Source organism: Tilletiopsis washingtonensis (genome assembly GCF_003144115.1).
Source record: "Tilletiopsis washingtonensis strain MCA 4186 unplaced genomic scaffold FA09scaffold_23, whole genome shotgun sequence".
NCBI lineage: Eukaryota > Fungi > Basidiomycota > Exobasidiomycetes > Entylomatales > Tilletiopsis > Tilletiopsis washingtonensis.
Genome location: NW_020312020.1, coordinates 369,102 through 390,787, shown reverse-complemented (window position 1 = coordinate 390,787; position 21,686 = coordinate 369,102). Strand labels below are relative to the sequence as shown.

At 70.8% G+C, this 21,686-nt stretch overlaps 8 protein-coding genes across 8 annotated transcripts; 4 read left to right on the top strand and 4 right to left on the bottom strand.

Moving 5' to 3' along the window:
- The first annotated feature begins 606 nt into the window (after positions 1–606).
- Positions 607–5,399, top strand: FA09DRAFT_149488 (hypothetical protein). Its single transcript, XM_025739176.1, has 4 exons — positions 607–782; positions 839–3,712; positions 3,770–4,653; positions 4,707–5,399. Exons 1-4 carry the CDS (start codon positions 683–685, stop codon positions 5,157–5,159), a joined length of 4,311 nt encoding a protein of 1,436 aa, XP_025595666.1. The 5' UTR covers positions 607–682; the 3' UTR covers positions 5,160–5,399.
- On the bottom strand, positions 5,167–7,608 carry FA09DRAFT_332272 (hypothetical protein). Its single transcript, XM_025743391.1, has 6 exons — positions 7,314–7,608; positions 6,156–7,260; positions 5,782–6,092; positions 5,537–5,729; positions 5,438–5,472; positions 5,167–5,379 (listed from the first exon to the last, which is right to left on the bottom strand). The coding sequence occupies exons 1-6, from the start codon at positions 7,416–7,418 to the stop codon at positions 5,296–5,298; spliced, it is 1,833 nt and encodes a 610-aa protein (XP_025595665.1). The 5' UTR covers positions 7,419–7,608; the 3' UTR covers positions 5,167–5,295.
- A 965-nt stretch (positions 7,609–8,573) lies between these two features.
- Positions 8,574–10,591, bottom strand: FA09DRAFT_332270 (hypothetical protein). Its single transcript, XM_025743390.1, has 5 exons — positions 10,284–10,591; positions 9,945–10,127; positions 9,243–9,819; positions 8,999–9,192; positions 8,574–8,940 (listed from the first exon to the last, which is right to left on the bottom strand). The coding sequence occupies exons 1-5, from the start codon at positions 10,549–10,551 to the stop codon at positions 8,594–8,596; spliced, it is 1,569 nt and encodes a 522-aa protein (XP_025595664.1). The 5' UTR covers positions 10,552–10,591; the 3' UTR covers positions 8,574–8,593.
- Positions 10,592–10,790: 199 nt separating this feature from the next.
- Positions 10,791–11,786, top strand: FA09DRAFT_341299 (hypothetical protein; the record flags this gene model as incomplete). The annotated part of the gene is made up of 4 exons (XM_025744429.1): positions 10,791–11,099; positions 11,266–11,344; positions 11,396–11,456; positions 11,510–11,786. 4 exons carry the CDS (start codon positions 10,791–10,793, stop codon positions 11,784–11,786), a joined length of 726 nt encoding a protein of 241 aa, XP_025595663.1.
- Positions 11,787–11,804: 18 nt separating this feature from the next.
- Positions 11,805–14,705, bottom strand: FA09DRAFT_301736 (P-loop containing nucleoside triphosphate hydrolase protein; the record flags this gene model as incomplete). Its single annotated transcript, XM_025740377.1, has 3 exons — positions 11,805–13,171; positions 13,225–14,009; positions 14,095–14,705. 3 exons carry the CDS (start codon positions 14,703–14,705, stop codon positions 11,805–11,807), a joined length of 2,763 nt encoding a protein of 920 aa, XP_025595662.1.
- A 163-nt stretch (positions 14,706–14,868) lies between these two features.
- FA09DRAFT_312431 (metal-dependent protein hydrolase) lies at positions 14,869–16,661 on the top strand. Its single transcript, XM_025740694.1, has 5 exons — positions 14,869–15,108; positions 15,234–15,462; positions 15,734–16,169; positions 16,220–16,457; positions 16,514–16,661. Exons 1-5 carry the CDS (start codon positions 15,024–15,026, stop codon positions 16,567–16,569), a joined length of 1,044 nt encoding a protein of 347 aa, XP_025595661.1. The 5' UTR covers positions 14,869–15,023; the 3' UTR covers positions 16,570–16,661.
- FA09DRAFT_149389 (hypothetical protein) lies at positions 16,575–17,568 on the top strand. Its single transcript, XM_025739175.1, has one exon. It carries the CDS (start codon positions 16,698–16,700, stop codon positions 17,334–17,336), a length of 639 nt encoding a protein of 212 aa, XP_025595660.1. The 5' UTR covers positions 16,575–16,697; the 3' UTR covers positions 17,337–17,568.
- A 1,225-nt stretch (positions 17,569–18,793) lies between these two features.
- FA09DRAFT_312429 (hypothetical protein) lies at positions 18,794–20,922 on the bottom strand (the record flags this gene model as incomplete). The annotated part of the gene is made up of 5 exons (XM_025740693.1): positions 20,645–20,922; positions 20,366–20,528; positions 20,122–20,309; positions 19,537–20,065; positions 18,794–19,480 (listed from the first exon to the last, which is right to left on the bottom strand). Coding segments are annotated over exons 1-5 (1,683 nt in total), but the record flags the coding sequence as incomplete, so codon positions are not given.
- Positions 20,923–21,686: the final 764 nt, after the last annotated feature.

Sequence of the window (21,686 nt, the reverse complement as noted above, 5' to 3'; positions counted from 1 at the left end):
AGGCGGAGCGCGGCCAAGTCGCGCCCAAGCGCTGCGCTCGCTGCTCCCACGGCACGCAACACGTGACGCTGCTGCTCCCACGCTGCCTGGCCGGCTTCGCGCTGCCACGGACGCGCCGTCGTGCTTCCTGCTCTTCTCTCGCTACCACTCCCACTCATCCCGCCTGCCTGCCGGCCCGCTCTGCCCTCTGCCTGCCGCTGCTGCGCCCTCGCCTGCGCCCGCGCCCGCCATGGCGCCGCTGCACCTGAGCTACGCGCCGCTGCTGCTCCTCGCCGGCGCGGCAGGCGCGGCCGACGTCGGCGTGCCCTCGTCCGTGCCGCCGCCGCCGCCGCCGCCGGGCGAGGCTGATGCGCCGCCCCAGCCGCTCGGCGCCGCGCTCGTGCTGCCCGGCGCTCAGCTGCTGCTGCTGCGCACGCTCGCCGCCGCGCCGGGCACGCTCGAGCTGCGCCTCGTCGCCGCGCGCCGCAGCCGCGTGCTGCATGTGCGCCTCGTGGCGCCCGTGTGTGCGGCGCCGGCGCTGTATGCCGACGGCGCGCACGGCATGCTGCACCTCCTCGCCGCCTCGGCCGGCGCGCTGCACCGCGTGTCGCTGCCGCTCGCCGCCCTCGCCGCGCCCGCCGCCGCCGCCGCGCCGCTGCCGCCGCCGGCGTGCTCCGAGCTGGCGCTGCCGGGCATCGAGCGCATGTGGGCCGTGCACGCCGGCTGCGTGCTGCTGCAGTGCGACGCCGGCCTCGTGCTCGCCGAGCAGGCGCGCCGCGGCGACGGCAGCGGCCTCTTCGAGGGTGAGTGGGCTCCGCGTGCGTGGCGTGTGCGCGATGCTGAGCGCCGCGCCGTGCAGACCAGTGGAAGACGACGGCGCTGCGGGCGCACTCCTTCCTGCGCTCCGTGTCGCGCTTCTTCTCGCGCGCCGCTCCGGCCGGCGCCAGCGGCACGACTCCCGCCAAGAGCGCCGCCAGTGCGCCGCCCAGCGCCGGCGGCCAGCGCACCCTCGCACTCGCCGGCGTGACGCGCGCCGCGCCGGCCTCCAGCACCGCGCTCGTGCGGAGCGCCGGCACCGAGCTGCCGCACCACGCCGGCTCGCTGGCGTTCAGCATTGCGGCCGACGCGCGGCTGCGCATCTGGGACCTCGTCTCATGCACGTGCGTGCGCGAGATCGAGCTGCCGGCCTCGTCGGCCGCGCACTCGTCGGCCGCAGGCGAGGCGCTGGAGGCCTTTGCGCCGGGCGCCCGTCCGCTGCTCAAGGCCTACGCCACCGATGGCGGCATCCGGCTGCTCGTCCATGCGCCGCTGAGCGCGCGCCGCTTCTTCCTGGCCTACGACGTTGCTCTCACTGAGGAGACGCACGGCGCGGCAGCCGTGGCCGACGTCACGCTGCTGTGGGCGCGCGAAGAGGGCGAGGCAACGCGCAGGGCGTCGCTCTGCGATGCGTGGCTCGACGAGGGCGCGCCGTCGACGCTGTGGGGCCTGTGGGAGGGTGAGGGCGAGCCGCTGCTTGCCTCGCTCGCCGTCGACGAGAGCGAGCAGACCGACGCTGCAGAGCTGGCGACGAGCGACGAGGCGCGCGGCTGGCAAGTTTGCTCCACACAGCCCTGCCATCCGCCACTTCACGGCGCTGCGTTCGACGCTGCCCTGCAAGACGCCGGCGCCGACTTATCAGAGTTCCTTGTGCCCCGCCTCTTCCACGGCGGCCGCTTCTTAGAGCATCTGCCGGCTGTGTTGGACGCATACCTCGACCGGCTCGAGGCGTCGATCTCGCCCGAGGCGCCTCGGCCCGCGGTACTCTCACCCGATGCGCGCTACGCATCTCTGCAAGAAGAGGTCGCCGCAACCGTCGGCGCAGGTGTCGGTCTGGAGCGCGATCCGTCGACGGGAGCGCTGCAAGTCGAGGCGTACGAAGCCGCGCTGCGGCGCGAGTGGACTGCGTTCGTCAGTTCTCTGGAGCAAGCGGAGAGCGAGTCGCTCGCGCCTCTGTGCCTCGTGCCCCGCGCCGCCGGCGTCGCGCCACACATTCTGACCGCTGGTGCACTTGTGGTGCCGTCGCTGCCAGACGCAGCGGGCATCCTCGTGCGTGCCGTGCAGCTGGAAGCGGCCGCAGCGCGGGCTCGCGGCCGTGCCGCAGACCGAGCGCTTGCTCAACGAGACGCCTTCATCACCGACGCCGCACGCTCAGCCACGCTCTCCGAGGATGAGAGCTTCTCGCGCGCCATGCTTCTGCTTGTGAGCGCAGGTGCGCGGCTCGAAAGCGCGCTGCCGCCGGGCAGCTGCGAGGACTTCGAGGAGCTGGTGGCGGCCGCACTGGCTCCTGGCGCAGACGACGCGCTGCTCGACGTCGGCAGCGGCATCTTTGCCGAGCTGGCTGTGGACGAGTCTGCCCTTGAGGCCGCGCGCGCAGCCTGCGGACGCCTTGGCGAAGACCTCGAGCCGGCGCTCTGGGCGCTTGGCAATGCCGTGGTATCCGGTGGCAGCGGCGTGCCCGAGGCAGCCGGCAGCCAGAGCCCTCTCGGCATCGCCCTGCTCGCGGACGCAACGCTGCGCTCGCTGCATGCACGCCGGCAGCTCGCCCGGCTCCTCAGCCTGGTACTCCTCGCGATTGAAGACTCGGACGCGCTGGACCTCGACCCGGACGCCCGGAGCGCCCTCACGAGTCGCGCTCTCGTCTCACTTCATGACCTCGTCGGCCTGCTCGACATTGCCGCGCTCCCAGCAGTGCGCGAAGTCGATGTGCGAGAGCCTTCGGAAGACGAAAAGGACGATGCGGTGGCCAACAGCCTCGGGCGCATGAGTATGGACGCGCCAAGCTCTGATGGGACGGCGCAAGAAGCGAACGGCGAAGCGCGCAACCTGCTGCATCTTCTTCTGCTGCGCCGCTTGCTGCCGCTCTTCGACGCAGAGGCTCCGAACGCAGCGGCAGCCCATCTCATTGCCGCGTCTGGCCTGCTTGGCCCGCCACCTGCGGGCGAGCAGTGGCACAGTCGCCCCGCGCCAACGCTTGCACTTCGCACCGAGGCGGAGCTGAACCGCGCCTTGTGCACTCTAGCGAACGAGCTGCTTTTGCTCGGCCACCCGAGCGCGGCCATGCAGCTGCTCGACCACTACGCGCCATGCGCTGCTCGCGCTTACGTGCGCGGACGGGCACTGCTGGCGCTTGGTGCCCTCGACGAGGCGTCGGTCGAGCTCGCGACAGTGGCGCCTATGCTCGACTCGTACCAGATGCTGCTGCAGGATGAGGAGCTCGGCGCCTCGGGCACAGGCCTGCTTGCTCTAATGCCTCGCGCGGTACGTGAGGAAAGCGACCCCTCCCGCACCATTGCCCTGTATCACGCCCACATCTCCGACCTTTTCGCGTCCGTCTCCCCGCTGGACGCCGCCAATTTTGCCTCTCTGGCGCTGGCGTACCCGTCGGAGCGCACCACTGAGCTACACCACCGCGTCTTCCGTGCACGCCTTGCCGCCGGCGACTTCGAAGGGGCTCACGAGTGCGTCGTCACCGCGCCGACCGAGGCGGTGCGGCGCGAGTGTCTTCGCGGACTGGTCGGCACCATGTGCGAGGCCGGCGAGGTTGCCCATCTTCTCGCGCTGTCCTTCCCGGGGATGCAGGCAGAGATGGAGCGGACGCTCAGCTTCAAGGCACGCAACTCCGACCCGCTGGGCGAGCCCAACTATTACCGGATCCTCTACGCATACCACATGCACCGCGGCGACCTCAAGAGCGGTGAGTGCGAGTATGACGCCGTGCAGTCGGTCGCAGCTGACGCTTGACGTGGTGCAGCTGGCGCGGTCATGTATCAGCATGCACACCGCCTTGGCGAGCTGCAGCAGCGCCTCTCGTCGACACGACTGGCTGACGCGGCCGCCTCGGCTGCGGCGTCTGAACAGCATGCGGATATGGCCGTGCTACAGGCACGCAGCTACCTTGCGGCGATGAACGCGCTCGCGCTGGTCAGCGAGAGCAACGCCTGGTTCGCCGACGCCGCAGAGAGCGGCCAGGACGAGGCTACAGAGCTGCCACTCACAGCGCGCCTCACTGCGCTGAGCAAGCACAAGCGCCCGCGCCTGGGCGCCTATCTGCCGGAGCGCCTCTTCCGGCAAGGCGCCAAGGCAATCCGCATCGTGCGCATGGACGACATCCGGCGCGAGTACCGCCTTGTGCTCGCGCGACTGGAGCTGCTGCAGCAGTACCCGGAGGTCGCCTCGACTGCCACGCGCCTTGATGCGCCCAACGTCGTCCTGCTGTACGTGCGGCACGACCACTACGACAAGGCCATCTCGCTTGCCCAGGTGCTTGGCGTCGACCAGTCTGGCATCTTTGCCAGCCTCACGACCAAGTGCGTGGCGCTGACGCGTGCGCGAGCCGCGCGCCAGGAGAGCGAGGCGGCTGGCCAGGCTTCTGCGCCCCACGCTGTGCTCGCCGCTCTGCGTGACGACGAGGACGCCGACGACGACGAGGGCGAGGCGGCGTTCCTGCTCGCTTCGGAGCGGAGCGCCTCGTGGGAGGGCCCGGCATCGGAGCGGGCATGGCGCTATCTGCGCGCGCACCTCGAGGCGCAGGACTCCGAGGCGCTGCAGTGGAAGTACCACCTGGCTGTGCTCGAGCGGGTGCTTGGCCTCGGCGCACAGGAGACGGTCCCGGCATGGCTCATGGACTGGTTCAGAGTGAGTCGAGGCGGCACGCGGAATCGCCGTTCCATGGTGCTGACGCTGCGCAGAGCAACAAGCCAGATGTGCTCGTGCAGGCATGCGTGCGCTGTGGCCTGACGGACGAGGCGCTGCGGCATGCCATCGCCATGGTACAGCGCGTGAGTGGGCTTGAAGCACAGGCGTCGGACAGCTGGCTCACACTTGCGCAGAGCACCGCTGCCAGCGGGCCACTGACGGGCAAGGCCGGCAGCACGTGGCTGCCCTACAGCACGCTCGATGCGCTTCTGAGCCACGCCGAGGACCCAGCATCGCGCCCGTCGCACGGCAGCACCTCGGCCACGGCCACGCGGGAACTCGCGAGTGCGCTGCGCGCGGCTCTGCGGGCGCGCCTCGACGCTCTCGGCCGCCGAGAGCGCGAGACACGGAGGGACCACGAGCGCGACGAGGCCGCACGGCAACGACGCCGCGAGCGCGAGAGCGGAGAGATGCAGTGGGCGCCTCCGAACCTCACAGCCGCCTGAGGGCGCAATGCACAGCTACACAGAGACGCGCTTGAGTGGTGGCGAGGGCGGATATGATACAGCGAGGGGCTTGGTGACATAAAATTGGGATCGAGCGGAGCGGGTCTGCCTGGGCGGTGCGCGGCCGGCGGCGGCGTCAAGCTCCCGCGCCCGTGCCGGGCAGACGGATCGGCGCGACGCCTCGTGCGCGCCGCCAGCGGTTGGTGGTCCTCATCGTGGCCTGAGCAGCGGCGGCACGTCAGAGCAAGCACGGCAAGCAGAGAGCAGCGGCTACTAACCTCGTCAAACAAGAACCAGTACTTCATGGCGTAGTCTGCCATACGGTGAGCACTCGCTTGTCAGCGCCCGATGCCCGGGCTTGCCGCGAGCAGACGCACCTTCAGCCACCTCCCAGCACGCCTCGTCGAAGTTGTCCTCCGGCTCAGCGCCGTGCACGCAGAACGCCGTGTTGTGCCAGCCCTCGCACGCGCCGCCCTTGACGGCGTCGCTCTTGGCCGTCTTGATGCAGATCATGCCGCTCGACGATGCGGCAATGAGACGATCGCGCACCGCGGGCCACGGCAGCGCGTCCTGTGTTGCAGGGGTCAGCGTGCGGTCTTATTGGCGCTTGAGGGCTGCTCACGATGATCGTCGGGTGCGGCACGCTCAGCTGCAGCTTGGTGGGCCACATGTTGCGCGGGACGCCCTCTCGTCTCTCACGCCGCCGCGCCTCATCCTCCACGGGCTCGTCCTCGATGGCGATGGGCGACAGCTTGAGCTGAGCGTCACCAGGCAGCAGACTCAGACGTCCGGCCGGCTGCTGGGCGCCCTCGTTCCGCTCAGTCGGGCTGGTGACCACCTCGCTGATCATGCTCCCGTCTGGCGCCGAGCCGTACCACAGCTTGCCAATGCGTGAAGGCGTCGTCCAGTTGTGGAAGTCGCGCTCGTCGAAGCCTGCGACGGAGACGAGACGCATCAGTGACTTGCAGCGGTGCCCGTCCGCACCCCGCCACGTACCAAGCGCGAGTGAGTTGAGCACGATCGCTCTGCGGAAGTCCTGGCGCGGCAGAATCAAAGAGTCGCCCATAGGGTCGCCGTCGACGAGAAGGCCGAGCAGGGCACGCTGCTCGGCTAGGCGGCGCTTCTGCTCATCGCGCTCGATGGGATACGAGCGCAATGCCGAGGTCCAGCTCCAGAAGTGTGCCGATCCAGCGACAGAGACCTCCCGGCACTCGTCCTGCGCCTTGGCAGAGGCGGCGCTGCCGACGTCACTCGCGGACGCCACCGAGGTGGGCGATGAGTCGAGACTGCTGCCGCTCGGCCGCGATGCGGGCGAGGGAGAGAGTAGACGCGGCGACGCCGCCAGCCAGCTGCTCAGCGCCGTGCTGTCCGGCAGCTCGGATGTGCCGGACGGCGTCGGCGAGGGCGTGGCCACGTACGAGGAGAGGATGCGGGCCCAGTCGGACGACGGCGAGACAGCCGCCGCAGCGGCGCTCGACGAGGTGCTGGCGCTGGCCGTGGCAGGAGGGACAGGTCCGTAGAGCTGGGCGCTGTGCAGCTCAAGCAGAGACGTCGGCGACTGCAGCGCAGGTGCGGTTGCGCTGGCGGCGCCTGCGTGCACTGATGGCGCGGGCGCCGGAGGAAAGAGACCAGCGAGGCTGCTGGCCGCCGCGGCCAGCGGCGAGTGGTCGTGCATCAGCCAGTCGAGGTCAGGCGCGCCGGCAGAGTGGAAGGCGGCGTCTGAGACGTCGCGCGCAGCATGTGTGCCATACGACGACGAAGCCTCATCCTGGCGCAGTGCGACAGGCGCCGCCTGACGTGCCTCTTGCGTGGCAAGGAAGAGCGAGGCGTGCTGCTCCAGCGGTCTCGGGGGCGGCGGCAGTGCGGAGAAGGCCGCTGCGCTCGGCACAAGCGGAGCGGCCGCGAGGCCCGCCACGCCAGCGGCCTGCGTCTGCGTCTCGGGCGCGTCGGCCGCTGCGAGGGCGCCAAGAAGCGAGGGCTGCGTCAGAACGGGCGCGTCCTGCGCCGGAGCTGCCGCGGCCGAGGAGGTGCCGCTGCTGCTGGAGCTGGCGGCGGCAGGTGCGGCAGCGCTGCCCGAGGCGGCGGCGCGCATCTTCTCGCGCTGGCCGGCGGTCAGCAGCAGCAGGCAGGCACAGCTGGGCGATCCTGACTCACGTAGCGGCGCTGCGCCATGCGGTTCTGCGCGCGGCGGCGCTGCACCATGGCGACGGCCTGCGCCTGCGCCTGTGCGGCGGCGTCGGGCGTGGGCGCGAGCGACATGGCGGCGGGATGCGTGTGTGGGATGCGCCGTGCGGCAGAGCGGGCAGGGCACGCGGGCGGGCGCAGCGAGGCGCAGACGGCAGACCGGTCAGGCGCAGCAGATGTCCAGCGCAAATGCAGCGGAGCGAGGCGCGACGGCGGTGCGCTGCGGTGCGTTGCGCTGGTTGATGTGGTTGAGAAGCAAGGAGCGGCAGCGGCGCGCTCGTCAAGTCACCTCAGCAGAGCACGCCAGGCACAGACGCGCGCGGCGCGCGGCTTTGAGAGGGCGCGCGTGCCGCGCATGGGCCACGCAGCCAGGAGCGCCTTCCTTCCTTCTCGCTGCTCTGGGTGCTGCGGCAGGCGCCGGCAGTCGAGTACTCAGACTCAGCCAGGCTCGCATTGGGAAGCACGCTGCCCTCTGACTCATCGACGCCGCCCGCGGTGAGGCAAGCACGAGCGGCACGCACGCCGGCACAGCGCCTCGTGCTGCGCCTGCTGCGCGGCGCACCGCGTGGGGCGCCGCAATCGCATGGCGCCGCGCACGCTGCCGTCGAGCGCATGCGCTGCAGCTGCGCTTGCGAGCATGAAGGCACATGCAGCAGCGCAGACGCAGCTTGTGCTTGTCGGAATACGCAGCTATGGCGAGAGGACGTCCCATTTTCATGCACGAGACGGCGCACGGCCAGCATCTCTGGGCTGTTCAGCGCGGCGAGCTCGAGGCGGCCGCCGCGTCCTGCCGCCGCGAATGCACTAAGACTGGCAGCGGGCTGTGTGTTCTTCCTTGCACATCGCGGGCGCCGTAGGCTGCGGCCTGATGCAGCCGCACACATCTTGTGTGTTGCGCCTGCGCTAGAGCTGGCGCGGAAGCAGAAGCAGCACCGACCGGCGCCGCGACGCAGGTTTCAGGAGGCGGGCCGCACCGCCTATGTCCGGGGGGTGAGGATGACACCGTTAACTCCGGTCTGTTCCCACGGTAGTTGGCCTGTTGTGGCCATCACGTAAGCAGCCTTTGACTCAGTTGTAACGCCTCTCTGAGCAGCCCATCTGGCCTGCCCGCCGACCTGCACGCTGGCGCTGCCGAGTGAGGCACGCCGCAGCAACGCACCAGCGACAGGGTCGACGCACACAATTCCCGGACGCCTGCGAACGCATACGCAAGCGCGGGTGACTCAATTCATTCTTCTTAACACGGCGCCTCACCGCTCGCGGTCGGCACGCTCGCACACCCACACACGCGCATGCCGCCGCGGCTCCAGGCGCCAGCCGCTGCGCCGCCAGCCGGCAAAGTCCGTCGCCGGCGGGCGCATGTCGCGCCAGCGCACGCCGGCGTGCGGTGCCGCCAGGCTGGCACACGGCGCATCGGCGAGGCGGTGCGTCACGCGGCGCCAGTACGCCTCGTCGTCGGGCTGCACGCCTTCGCGCTTGTCGTACACCCACTGCTGCGGCGGCGCGGCCAGCCAGGCGTCGGCCGGGCGTGGCAGGAAGCGCGAGTTGAACAGCGTCACGCCGCTCTGTGCGGCCGCCGGCTCGATGTGGAGATGCACTGCACGCAGCTTCGTCGTCAGTAGCAGGTCTAAGCTGCTTCTAGGAAATGCACGCACCGGGTGCAGCAGGGGGATGCTCGTGCAGCCAGCGCAGCGCCTCGCCGCCGGGATAGTTGGCTGCGCTGGCGGCGTGCCCGATGCCGAGATGCAGCATGCAGAGCAGCACCACGATGCCCGCCCCAAGTCGCGCACCGAAGCGCACGAAGCCTTGCGCGGAGAGCGCTTTTGGCAGCGGCAGCGGGCCATGCGTGCTGAGCGGCCAGTGAGCAGACGCAAGTACGAGGCGCACGGCCTCACTCACAGCGTCACGAGCCCGCGCGCAGCCAGATGCAGCCAGAGCGGCAGCGTATGCGCGACGAAGCGTGCCTCCTTGTGCGGCAGCGCCGACATGAGCGCGACGTGAGCCGCAGCCACAAGCAGAGCTCGGCGTGCGCTTCTATCGGCTGTCGCGCTCTCGCGTGGGGCAGAGAGAAGAGAAGTAATGCCGAACGGCAGTGCCAGCAGCGCACCAGAGAGCAGGCGCGGCAGGAAGCGCGTGACATACGCGTGCGCCGGCAGCACGCCCCAATCCGATGCGTGGCCGTCGACGACGTTGAAGAGCGCCGCCTCGGCCTCCGCCCAGAGCAGGCCGCCGCGCGCCAGGGCAAAGGGCCGCTGCCACCGGTAGGTGTCGAGCGCGACGCTGGCACCGAGCAGCAGCACGCTGAGCACGGTTGCGAGGAAGAAGCGCCGCAGCCCGAGTGCGGCAAGCAGGTGCGGCAGCAGAGGCAGCACAAGGCCGACAAGCTCGGCCCGCGCAATTGCCGCGAGCGAGGCGAGCAGCACGAGGGCCCACACGGTCGGGCGTGGAGAGAGCAGCGAGGCGAGCGCGAGATTGACTGGCGGCGCCGTGTCAGCGGCGACAGCGTCTGAGCGGCAGCAGTGCAGCAGCAGAGGTAGTAGCACAAGGGCACACGTCTCGCGGTCCCGCCTGCCCATCTGCGCCCAGGCACCTCTCACTCACCCGCCGGCGCCACGACATTGCCAGGCGTGGTGCGCCCAGCCCAGAAGACGCCGGCAAAGCTGAGCGCATGCAGCAGCAGGGCCGCTGCACGCGTCTGGCGCGCCCGCGGCGAGCGGCCGGGCGCCAGGGTGCGCTGCAGCGGCACAAGCGAGAGCACGTAGAGCACGGCGAGCAGGACTCGCACTGGCGGGCAACGAGTCAGCGCCGGATGGTGAGTGGTGTTGCTGATGTACGGCAGCGCTTTCACATCTTGACAGCCACATTGCAGCATCCAGCAGCAGGGATGCCATCCCCGCGGCCATCGTCTGCCACCGCGCTCCATCTGCACACTCCACTCACCGGCCACCTGCGCGCCCTCGCCCGCCAGGCCGAACACACGCACCGGCACGGCCACAGCGCCGGCAAGCAGCAGCGGCGGCGCAAAGCTGCGCGGCACGGCACCGGCGAAGACGACGTGGTCCCAGTGCTGCGGGCGGCGCAGGCCGTGTGCCAGGGCGTCGTGCACGGCCTGCAGCGCAAAGCTCTCCTCGACCTTGGAGTGCGGCACGAGGCAGGGAGCGGCGGCGTGCGTCGCCAGCGCCGCGAGCAGCGCCAGGGCTGCAGACATGGCGGCGCAGCGCAGGTGTTGAGGGCCCGCACGGCGGGTGTGGTGGCTGGGAGGCAGGCCGCTGCCGAGCTCGCCGTCTGTCTGGCGCATGCCGATGGCAGCGTGGGCGTCGCTCGCCGCGCGCGCCGGGCCGTGCGCCGTGTGGAGGCGCGCGCCTCGCCTCGCCTCGCTGCCCGTGCTGCTCCTGCCTCGCGACCACCACCACAGCGCCTCACTCTCTCCTTCGGCCGCCTACTGCCATGCGTGCCGCTGCGCTGCGTGGCCTGCTGCGTCCGCCGAGCGCCAGCACTGGCGCCAGCCAGCTGCGCGCCGGCGGCCGCCACGCCTCGGCCGCCGCCGCGCCCGCGCCGCGCGTCTACCACTACAACATCAGCACCCACGGCCTCCTCTTCCTCGCCGCCACGCAGCCGCAGAACATCACCTCGGCGCTCAAGGACGCGCGCTTCCTCGACTTCTTCTTTGCGCGCGTGCGCCGCGTGCAGCGCGCCGGCGCCGAGCTCGCGCTGGCGCAGCAGCAGGGCGGCGACGGGCAGGGCGCGTATGCGTGGGTGAGTGGGCGCGGGCGAGACGGGGCGTGGACGCAATGTGGCAGCACGCGCCCTGCCGCAGCAAGTGGCGATCAGAGCAAGAGGCCGCAGCGCTCCGGGACTGCGTGCAACACTCTCGGACACTGCCGTCTGGGTGACATATGCATATTGACGCACTCCGGCGCAGGTCTCGCCGTGCCAGGGCGAGCTGAACATGCTGCGCGCCGCCGCCACGCCCATCGTGTACCGCGAGCTCGGCGACGAAGGTGAGGCGCAGACGGGCGCGTGCGCACGCCCGGTGCTGACCGGCAGCGCAGGCCTGCTCTGGGGCGGCACGTACCGCGAGCCCTTTGACCCCGCGGCCTTGCGCGTCTCCGCGTGAGTGGGCATGCGACTGCCGTGTGTGGCGCGTGTGCTGACTTGCGATGCAGCAAGACGGGCTACGTGTACCATCCGGCGCCGACGCCACCTCTGCGCTCCTACGCGCGAGCCGTCGAGCGCGCCCGCGCTGAGGGCAGCGCGCCGCCGCCGAACCCTTACGGCGGCTACGCGCTGCTCTCCTCGTCGCTCGTGCTGGCGCGCCTGGCACACGGCCTCGACCTCGCCAGCGATGTGCGTGCCGGCGAGGAGGCCGGCGAGATCGAGTTCGACGGCACGCGTCACCGTCTGCGCGCGCTCGAGGAGCACGAGGTCGAGGGCGGCATGTAGCGCGCCTCAGGCAGCCGCTCAGGCCGCGCGGCCGAGCTCGCGCAGGATCTCGGTGCGGCGCTCGGGCGTCACGGGCGCGAAGCCGTCGAGGCGCATCTCGAACGCCGCATTACCGGCGCTCAGCGCCCGCAGCCGCGACGAGTAGGCCACCAGGCGCGCCAGCGGGGCCGATGCGTGGATCACGGTGCGCCCGCCCGCCGCGTCCTCGTCGGCGCCCGGCGGCGGTGCCGCGTCGTCTGGCGGCACGTACAGCTCGGCGCCGGCGCCGGTGCGTGCCTCATCGTCGCCGTCGTCCATGCCCTCGTGCTCGACGGCCAGCACCGTGCCGCCTTGCTCGCCGGTCAGGTCGGCGACGATGCGGCCCAGGCTGGCCTCCTTGCAGGCAATGCGCAAGCGCATTACCGGCTCCATCAAGCCGGGCTCGAGCTGGCGCACCGCTGCCAGCAGCGCCGCGCGCACCACCGCCGAGAGCGCGCGTGGCGGCGTCAGCGCCGAGCCAAACGTGCGCGGCGCGCTGAGGCGCACATGCAGCCGCGACAGCGCATTGCCCGAGAGCGGGCCGCGCGAGAGGCCTGCCGTCGCGCCCGCCAAGAGGGCAGCGCGCATCACCGTCGGCGAGAGCTCGTCGCCGCTCGAGTTGCTGGCGGCCGCCTTTGGCACGTCGGCGAACTCGTCGGGCGCCATGTCGAGCTCGATGAGCACGAGATTGTCGCCCATCTGCTCGTCGCCCGCCTCGTCATCCGCCAGCTGCCGCACCTCGCAGGTGATGCCGGCCTTGACCTGCTTGCCGAGCATCTCGCGGTCGAGCAGCTCCTCGACGCGGGCGCTCTGCGGGCCCAGCACCGTCTCGCGGTAGCTGACGCGCACGCTGCCCATACGCGCCTTGGCGCCGAACTCGTCGGCCAGACGCCCGCGTGCAATGTCGAGATGCAGCTCGCCCATGCCCGATAGCACCATCTGGCCCGTGCCTGCTGCGCCCAGTCCGGCGCCGCCTGCGCCGCCGTCGTCGAGCCGCAAGCTCGGATCGGTGCGCACGAGCATCGCCAGCGCCTCGGAGGTCTCCGCCTCGTCGGCACGCGACGCCGGCTCGATGGACATGGAGAAGACGGGCGGCGGCACGTCGACGGAGCGCAGGCGCATCTCGCGCGCACGGGCTGCCCATGGCGCTGCGCTGCCGCCCGCCGCTGCCTTGGCCTTGGCTACGCGCGCATCGATGAAAGTGTCGCCAGTGCGTGTGTCGCGCAGGCCGAGCAGAACGCCGATCTGCCCTGCGCGCAGTGTCTCCGTCTCGACGTAGCGGTCCGCGTATGGCAGGAGGAGCTTCGAGTGCCGCTCGCGCGCGCCAGTGGTGGTGTTATAGAGCATGGATGCCCGCGTAATCGATCCTGTGAGCAGGCGTGAGCGTCTGTTCGCCAGATGTGTTGCCGATGCTACTCACCGGCGTAGACGCGCACGAAGGTCAGCGGGCCGCGCCGCTTGTCCCACACGACCTTGAACGCGAGCGCCGCAAGCTCGGCGTCATCGATACTCACGGCGACACGCGGCGGCGCTTGCGGCAGCTGCGCTTCGGCTGGCGCTGCAGCCGCCTTTGATCGCGAGGCTGCCGGCGCGGGCGGCAGCGTGGCCCACACACAGCCGCCGTCGCGCCCGCGAGCCTGTGCGGCGTCGACGTCGCCGGCCTCGTCGGGCGAGGGAAAGTAGGCGACGATGGCGTCGAGCACCTCCTGCACGCCGATGCCGCGCGCTGCACTGCCGCACAGCACCGGCAGCACAGCGCCCGTGCGGACGAGGCGCCGCAGTGCAGCACGCACCGAGCGGGCAGAGAGCGTCGCGTGCGCGTCGGCGGCCTCCGAAGAGAGCAGCTCGTCGAGCAGGGCGTCGTCGAGCTCGGCAAGTGTCTCGACGAGCGCATGTCGCGCGCGTGCCGCCTCGGCCGCCAGCTCGGCGGGCACGAGCTCCAGACTCAGCGCCTCGGCGAGCGGCGTGCGCGTCACGACCTCGCCAGCGGCGCCGCTGTACTGCAGCAGCTGCTGCGTCACGACGTCGACGAGGCCGGCAATGCCGCCGCCCGCGTGGCCCGGCTCGACGGGCGCGAGGAGCGGCAGCTGCAGCAGCACGGGGCGCGGGTGCAGGTGGCGCGCGACGCCACGCAGCGAGCGCGGCAGCGATGCGCCTGCGCGGTCGAGCTTGTTGACGAAGACGACGTGCGAGCGGACGTTGTAGCTGTGCGCAAGAGGTTGAGCTGCGGGCCACGGGAAGCAGCACCGGCATGGCTGCTGATTTGCCGCGCGCCACACCGCCCACTCACCGGCGCGCAATGGCCCACACGCCCTCCGTCTGGCTCTCCACCCCCGCGACGGCGTCGAGCAGCACGACACACGCATCTGCGACGCGCAAGGCGCGCTCGACCTCGACGGTAAAGTCGATGTGGCCGGGCGTGTCGACGAGCGAGATGGCGGCGGCGCGGCGGCCCGGCGCACACTCGGCGGGCGCCAGCGAGCTGCGCCAGCGGAAGGGACCGACGGCGGCCGACTGGATGGTGATGCCGCGGCGGCGCTCCTCCTCGAGAAAGTCCGTGACGGTGCTGCCGCTGTCGACGGCGCCGGGCGCGCGCGACGAGGCGGGCGCGGCGGCGGCGTCGGTGCCCGGCGGCGGCGGCGGCGCGAGGGCGCCGGCGAGGAAGAGGAGCTTCTCGGTGAGCGTCGTCTTGCCGGCGTCGATGTGGCCCCAGACGGAGAGGTTGCGCAGCGCGGCGACGGGCGCATCGGCGGGCACGGCGGCGTCGTCGGCGTCGGCGCCGGCGGCGGCGCTGCTGCCCGCCGCACGATGGACGGCGCGGCGCAGCCACGGCGTCGCGGCGCGCACAGACAGCGCCGCACGCGGCAGCCGGGCGCAGCGGTGCGCCGTGCCGTGCAGCATGGACGCTGCGGAGAGGTGACTTGTGAGGGAGGACGTGGAGCAGAGGCAGGCGCCGCGCGAGCTCGAACAAGGCCGCGCGAGAACAAGAAGCGAGTGGAGGCGCGCCGCTCGCTTACGTCAGCCGCCCTGGGGCGCCTTGTGGCGCTAAGAGTCCCACGCCTGCCAAGTGCGGCCATCTTCCTCTCCTCCATCAGCCTCTGTCACTCTACTCCCCTGCCTGCGCTTCGCCAACCCTTGCACTTTGCCGCACGCTCGCTCGCCATTCCGCTGCTCCTGCGCACCGCACTCCGCCGCCTGCCGCCCGCTGCCGCCCGCAGCATGTCGTCGCCCAAGCGTGTGCGCCTCGACGGCGACGCCGCAGACGCGCCGCCGTTTCTCGTCACGCACTCGGGCACGCATCACGGTGCGTAGCAGGTCCGCGCAGCTCTGGCAGCACGTACAGCTGCGGCAGAGGCGGCTGGTCCAGGGCGCCGGTGTGCCGCGCTGCCCGCCGCTGCACCCGCCCCTCCGCTCACCCTCCGCACACAGCCGACGAGGCGCTGGCCGTGTCGCTGCTGCGCGCTCTGCCGCGCTTTGCCGACATGCCCCTCGTGCGCACGCGCGACGCCGCGCGCATCGCCGCCGCGCACTGCGTCGTCGACGTCGGCGCCGAGTACGACGCCGCGCGCCAGCGCTTCGACCACCACCAGCGCGGCTTCGAGGAGACGTTTGACGCCGCGCACAAGACGAAGCTCAGCAGCGCGGGCCTCGTGTGGAAGTGAGTGGCCGTGGCCCTCGGTGGTGTGTCCGTGCAGCGGTGCAGCGATGGTAGCAGCAGCTGCGCCGGGTCGCGGGCTCGTGAGGGGCACAATCACGCAGCGGACGTGCAGATGCAGCTGAAGCGCTCCGGAGACGCAAGCGGTAGATGTCTGCGTTTGAGCGGGTCACGCCTTGGCACTGCGTTGCGCCATAGGATTGGCAGCAGTGGACATCTCCGTGTCTCGTAGCGGCCTATACATATGTCAGGCTCCATGACTGACGCGGCACAGGCACTTTGGCACGCAGATTCTCGCCGCCAAGCTCTCGCTCGACGACGCGTCGCCGCTGCTGCCGCTGCTGCACACCAAGCTGTACGACGACTTTGTCGAGGCCATCGACGGCATCGACAACGGCCAGGCGCAGTATCCGGGCGCCACGGCCGCCTACAAGTCCTCGACGGACCTCTCGGCGCGCGTCGGGCGCCTGAACCCGCGCTGGAACGAGGAGCTGCCGGCCGACGCCGCCGCGCGCGCCGCCGACTCGGACCGCCGCTTTGAGAAGGCCGCCGCGCTGGCCGGCGGCGAGTTCTGGGAGCGCCTCGACTACACGGTGCAGGCCTGGCTGCCGGCACGCGAGATCGTCGAGCGGGCGCTGGCCGTGCGCAAGGAGAAGAGCGGCGAGCCGAGCGGGCGCGTGCTGGTCTTCGACGAGTACGCCAGCTGGAAGGTGCGTGAGCCGCAGATGCCGCGACCGCGTGAGCTGACGCCTCTACGCAGGACCACGTCTACGCTCTCGAGAAGGACCTGAGCATCCCAGAGGCCGAGCAGATCATCTACGTCGTCTACCCCGACGAGGCCGGCTCGTACCGCGTGCAGGCCGTGCCCGAGCACGCCGACAGCTTCAACTCGCGGCGCGCGCTGCCCGAGCAGTGGCGCGGCGTGCGCGACGAGCAGCTAAGCGAGAAGAGCGGCATTCCCGGCTGCGTCTTTGTGCACGCGTCTGGCTTCATCGGCGGTGAGCGCAGATGCGCAGCAGGTCCTGGCCGCGTTGCTCACTCCACGCGTGCGCAGGCAACAAGACGCGCGATGGCGCGCTGCAGATGGCACGCAAGGCGCTCGACCTGTGAGGCTGCGCCCGACTCGGCATTCAAAAGGGAGCGCTTGGGCCAATAGACAGCATGACATTCTCAGGCTGCGAAGACCGCGCAGGCGGCGCGCGGAGAGGGTCGGGCAAGACAAGCAGTGGTGCGAGGGTATGGCGCAGGCTCGGCGCGGATGGAAGCACCGGGAAGCAGAAAGCAGAGCAGCGTGGGCAAAGGAGAGGGAGAGGGTCGCAGGGAGGAGGCAGATCCGGAGGCATGACTACAGCTCTGGCTCGCGCCACTGCACGGCCGGCGGCAGCGCCGCCGAGGGGCTCGCAAAGCGAGGGTTGACGTGCTCGATGAAGCCGTCGGCGCGCGGGCTGCCGGGCAGCTCGGCGGGCTCGGCACGCGCCGAGCGCTTGGCCGGCGTGCTCGGTGCCGCTCCAGCAGCAGCAGGCGCGTCGTCGCTCCAGAACGCCGTCGAGAGCTTGTCTGCCGGCGGCGCCTGGCGCGATGCATCGGTCGACTTGCGCGCCGAGCGGGCAGCGGCGTCCGACGACTTGCGGCTGCGCTTCGCGTCGACGGACTTGCGCGGCGTAGCCGGCGCGGCAGCTGCCACGACGGCTGCAGCAGGCGCATCCGACGAGCCCGCCGGCGTCTCCTCGGCGTCGTCCGTGCCGTCCAGACGCTTGTGGAACAGGCGGCCGAGCAGACCCGTCGTCTTGGCGCCGGATGTCTCGTCGCCGTCGTGTGCGTCCTTCGGAGGGACTGGCGGGCTCGCAGCTCCGTCGCGAGACGGAACGGCCTGGTGAGAGACGGCTGTCCTTGCGGCGGCCGCACTGGCGGCCGCGCTGGCCTCCTGCTCGCGAGCCTTCGCCTCGGCCTCCTGCTGACGGCGCTGCGCAGCAACCGCCTCTTCTTCTTGCACGCGCTTGGCCTCCGCGGCCTCGCGGTGCTGCTTGGCCTTCTCGTCCGCCGCTGCTGTGGCGGCCGCAGCGGCAGCGGCGACCGCAGCGGCAGCTTCCGCAGCCTTCTCGATCCGCTTTGCAGCCTTTGCCTCGTCCGCTTCGCGCTTGCGCTGCGCCTTCAGCTCCTGCTCCTTGCGCTTGGACTCGGCCTTGAACTCCTTCGACTGCCGCTTGAGCTCTTCCTTGTGTTCCTTTGCAAGCTGCTTCGCCCGACGCTCCTCCTCGCGCAGCTCGGCAGCCCGGGCCTCGGCCAGGCGATTCCGCTCGGCAAGAGCAGCTGCCTCTGCTGCTCGCCGCTCGTTGTCTGCATGCACCTGGGCGGCGCGGTCCTCGATCTCGCGGGTGCGCTCGGCAAGAGCAGCGGCCTCGGCTGCGCGTTTCTCGTCCTCTGCCTTGATCTTTGCAGCTTGATCTTCCACGGAGCGTTCGCGCTGAATCAGAGCCGCTGCCTCGGCCGCCCGCTTCTCATCGTCGGTCTTGACCTCGGCAGCGCGGTCCTCAATGGCCCGCTCACGCTCCGCAAGCTCTGCGGCCGCGGCCGCACGCTTCTCATCGTCCGCATGCACCTGCGCAGCGCGCTCTTCGATCGACTGCTCGCGCTGCGCGAGGGCCGCTGCCTCGGTACGGCGGCGGCTCTCATCCGCCTCCCTCTGTGCGGCTTCCTCGGCGACTACGCGCTCGCGTTCGGCCAGCGCGGCAGCCTTGTCATCCAGACGGCTCTTCTCGGCGTCGTCTGTGCCGCGCTCTTCGGTGCTCGAAGCCTTGCTGCCAGCCAGGAAGCCGAGCGCGCCGGCGCCGGCGCTCGCTGCGACGGTGCCCGCTGCGATCGCATCGACGTGCTTGTCCATCGCACTTTGCTGCTCGGCTGTGACGGGCGAAGGGCCGCTGGTCGCTCCGCCGGCAGAGGAATTGGCCGCGGCGGGCACTGTTGTGGATGTGACCGTCGTCGTCGTGGTCGTGCCGACGGGCGCAGCCGCGGCACCTCGGATGCGCGCCCAGAGCCCGGCGGGCTTTGTCTTCTGCGCCTGCTCGTCGCTGGCCGGCGCTGCTGGTGCCGGAGACTCCTGCGCCGGGGCAATTTGCGCAGCCGCGACGACCGGCGGACGCGCTTCGGAAGGCTCGCTTTGCTGGTGCGCCTTCTCGTCGGCGATAGGCGCAGCAACGGTAGAAGGACGCTCCCGTGCGGCGGACGAGCCGCTGCGGCTCGAGCCGGCATTGCTGGGCGCAGCAGTCAGCGCGACAGAGGGGCTCTGCTTCTCGGGGTCTGAGGCAGCAGTCCGGCGCGTCTTCTCGTCGCTGCTGCCGCCGCGGCTGTGCTTGTTGTCGTCGTCGTCGCCGTCCCACAGCTCGCCGGCGATGCCAGTGTCGCGCGCCACACGCTCGCCCTTGCCGGTGACGCCAAAGCCACCGCCGATGCTCGCGAGCACGACCTCCGAGTCGGCCGTCGGCGCGTCCAGGATGCGCAGCTCCTCGGGCGAGAACCACTTGGGCAGCACGAGCGTGCGCAGCGGCAGTAGCAGCACGATGATGATCGGGAAGCCGATCGCGGCGATCGTCTGCGAGATGGCAAACGTCATCGCGAAGAAGAGCCACTGGATGCCGACGAAGAGCGCAATCTTGCTGCGGCGCAGCTTCAGCAGCGGGTCGTCGGCCGCGACCATGGCGTCGTCGCGGAAGATCGCGAGCGTGCGCGTCGTGATTGCGTTGCCCTCGATCGACATCCAGCCCACGAGAATGAAGACGCCGGCGAAAACGGCGCGGGGCATCGTGCCGAGTGCGACGAGCAACGGGCGTGTCATTGTGCCGACCGTCAGCAGGCCGACGGCAAAGTGCGAAAAGCGCTGCTCGACGACGCGCGTGTTGACGATCTTGGCCTTGGAGCGCATGCGCGTCGCGCGCGGGTCGGCCTCGTCGTCGACGGGCTCGGAGACCTGCTTGAACACGGAGAGCGAGTCGGTGTGCCACGGGCACTGCGGCACGAGGCCGTTCTGTGAGGAGTGAGGTCAGCAACAGAGGCAGCAGACTGGGCTTCGGTGCGACGCACCGGCGCAGGCAGACCGAGGAAGCCCGAGACCAGCGTCGTGATGCCGAGCAGGAAAAAGTCCCAGTGGAAGCCAGCCGGGCGCTTCACGGGATACTTGCGCGCTTGCGCCATGACGCTGCTGACCTGGTGGTCAAAGTAGAAGAGCACGACGATGCCGAAGCCAAAGCCGGCGCCCACGAAGACCCAGCGCAGCTCGATGTTCCAGAAGTCGATGAACCACGAGCGGTCCATCGTCGGGAAGAAGGCGCGCGTGATGGGCAGGCGCTCGAGCGGCACGCGGCGCAGGCTGTTCTCGGGCATGTTGGAGAAGCCCGTCCAGAAGAGGATGCCGGCGGTAAAGGCAAAGTTGGCCACAAACGAGCGCAGCTTGAACGGCAGCGCCGACGTGCGGCCCACGGCCGAGACGAGGTACACCGAGACGGTGAAGAGGATGGCAATCACCACTGAGAGCCAGCCCGTCGCATTGTCGAGCGGCAGCGGCTCGAATTCGAGGATGAGCAGCTCGATGCCCTTCTGGATGTACACGATGCTGCGAGAGGGTCAGCAGTGGCCCTGCGAGGAAATGCTCAGCCGCGGGCGGCGCACCCAACATAGAAGCCAAACGTCTCGGACGTCATGTCGGTGATGAAGCGCGTAAAGTCGCAGATGTTGAATGCGGCGACGATGAAGTGGAAGCCGGCAGCCCAGATGAGCGACCACGCCTGCACGCGAAGGTAGTCCATCTGCGAGAGGCCGTAGTACTGCACGACGATGTCGTATTGCGTGTAGTTGACCTGCGCAGGCGGGCGTCAGCGACGCGCCCGGGCCGCGGCAGGCGCGGCAGACGCACCAGGTTGATCAGACCGGTGACGCCGACAAACGTCAGCGGCTGCATCGAGAAGACGGAGAAGACGATGGCGGCGAGCGCCGAGGCGAGGATGACCTCGTTGATGCCGTACGCGCCCTCGGTGCGGTGGTACATGTCGAGCACGTAGGCGATGGCCGGCATGAGGCTGCGCGGGCGTCAGCGCAGGCCGAGACGGAGCGACAGAGAGGCAGAGTCGAGGCAGCAGCGCCCTCTGCGAGCTGCCACACCTGCTGCCATGCCTGGCGCCACACCGACACTCACTTGATGAAGTACATGCGCGGGATGCCCTGCAGCACGGTCCACCAGTTGTGCGGGCGGAAGGCCGTGGTCCAGTCGACGACTGCGTAGGGCGCGCGGCGGCGCACGTCGTAGTACATGCCGCGGAACGGCAGGAACTGGTAGGCCCAGCTGCGCTCGTGCCACGGCGTGTGCTGCGCGAAGTGCGGGAAGCCGAGGCCGGGCGTGTCGTCGTGCTCGTCGGCGTCGTTGGCGGCGGCCTTGGAGCGGGCCGGCGCGGCACTGGCGTCGGCGTCGGCGTCGTGCGAGGTGCTCGCCGTCGACGCGGCGGCGGCGGTGCGGCGCCGCACGCCGGCCTCGGCGCCGGGCTCGGCAGGCGCCTGGAAGAGGTCCGTGGGGGCCGACATGGCGGCTGCGGGCGGGCGTTGAGGTGGTGGAGAGGAGAGAGCCGGGCGCCGCTGGCACAAGGCAGCCCGATGCACGCGCTGCTGCGAGCGTGGAGGAGCGCCGCCGCATCCGAGGGACAGGGGAGCATCGCCGAGGGCAGCAGCACCTCGAGCGGCGCTTGGCACGCCTGGCGGCACCGCAGCATGCGGAGCATGGCAGCAGAGGGCAAAAATCGAGAATGCACGCTGACGCTTCGATCGGCAGGGTGCGGCATGCCGCGCGCACACTGGCGCCGTGCCCGCGCCCGGCGCGGCGGCCTGGCGGGTGCCTGTGCGCGCGCCGCTCCGCCCGCCGGCGCCAGAAGCGCCCATCGAGGCATGAGGGCTTCTGCCTGGCGCCGCTCGCAGCAGCAGCAGCAGCAGCAGCAGCACACGACAGCGAGGGTGAGAAGAGGCGCTGCGATGCTGGGGCTGGCACACTCAGACTCTCGCTCGGACTGCTGCGCTTGCCATCCCTGCCGGCCACACCACGGCAAGCAAACGCGCTCTGGCGGCGCAGCCCCTCGCGCGCTGCTCTGGGCGCCGCTGACGCAGGCTGTCGCGAGCGTCGTTCTTGGCCGTCTGCCGCAGCGCCACGGCGCTTTTGCCGATGTACAGCCAGTGAGGACCAGGCGCAGCAA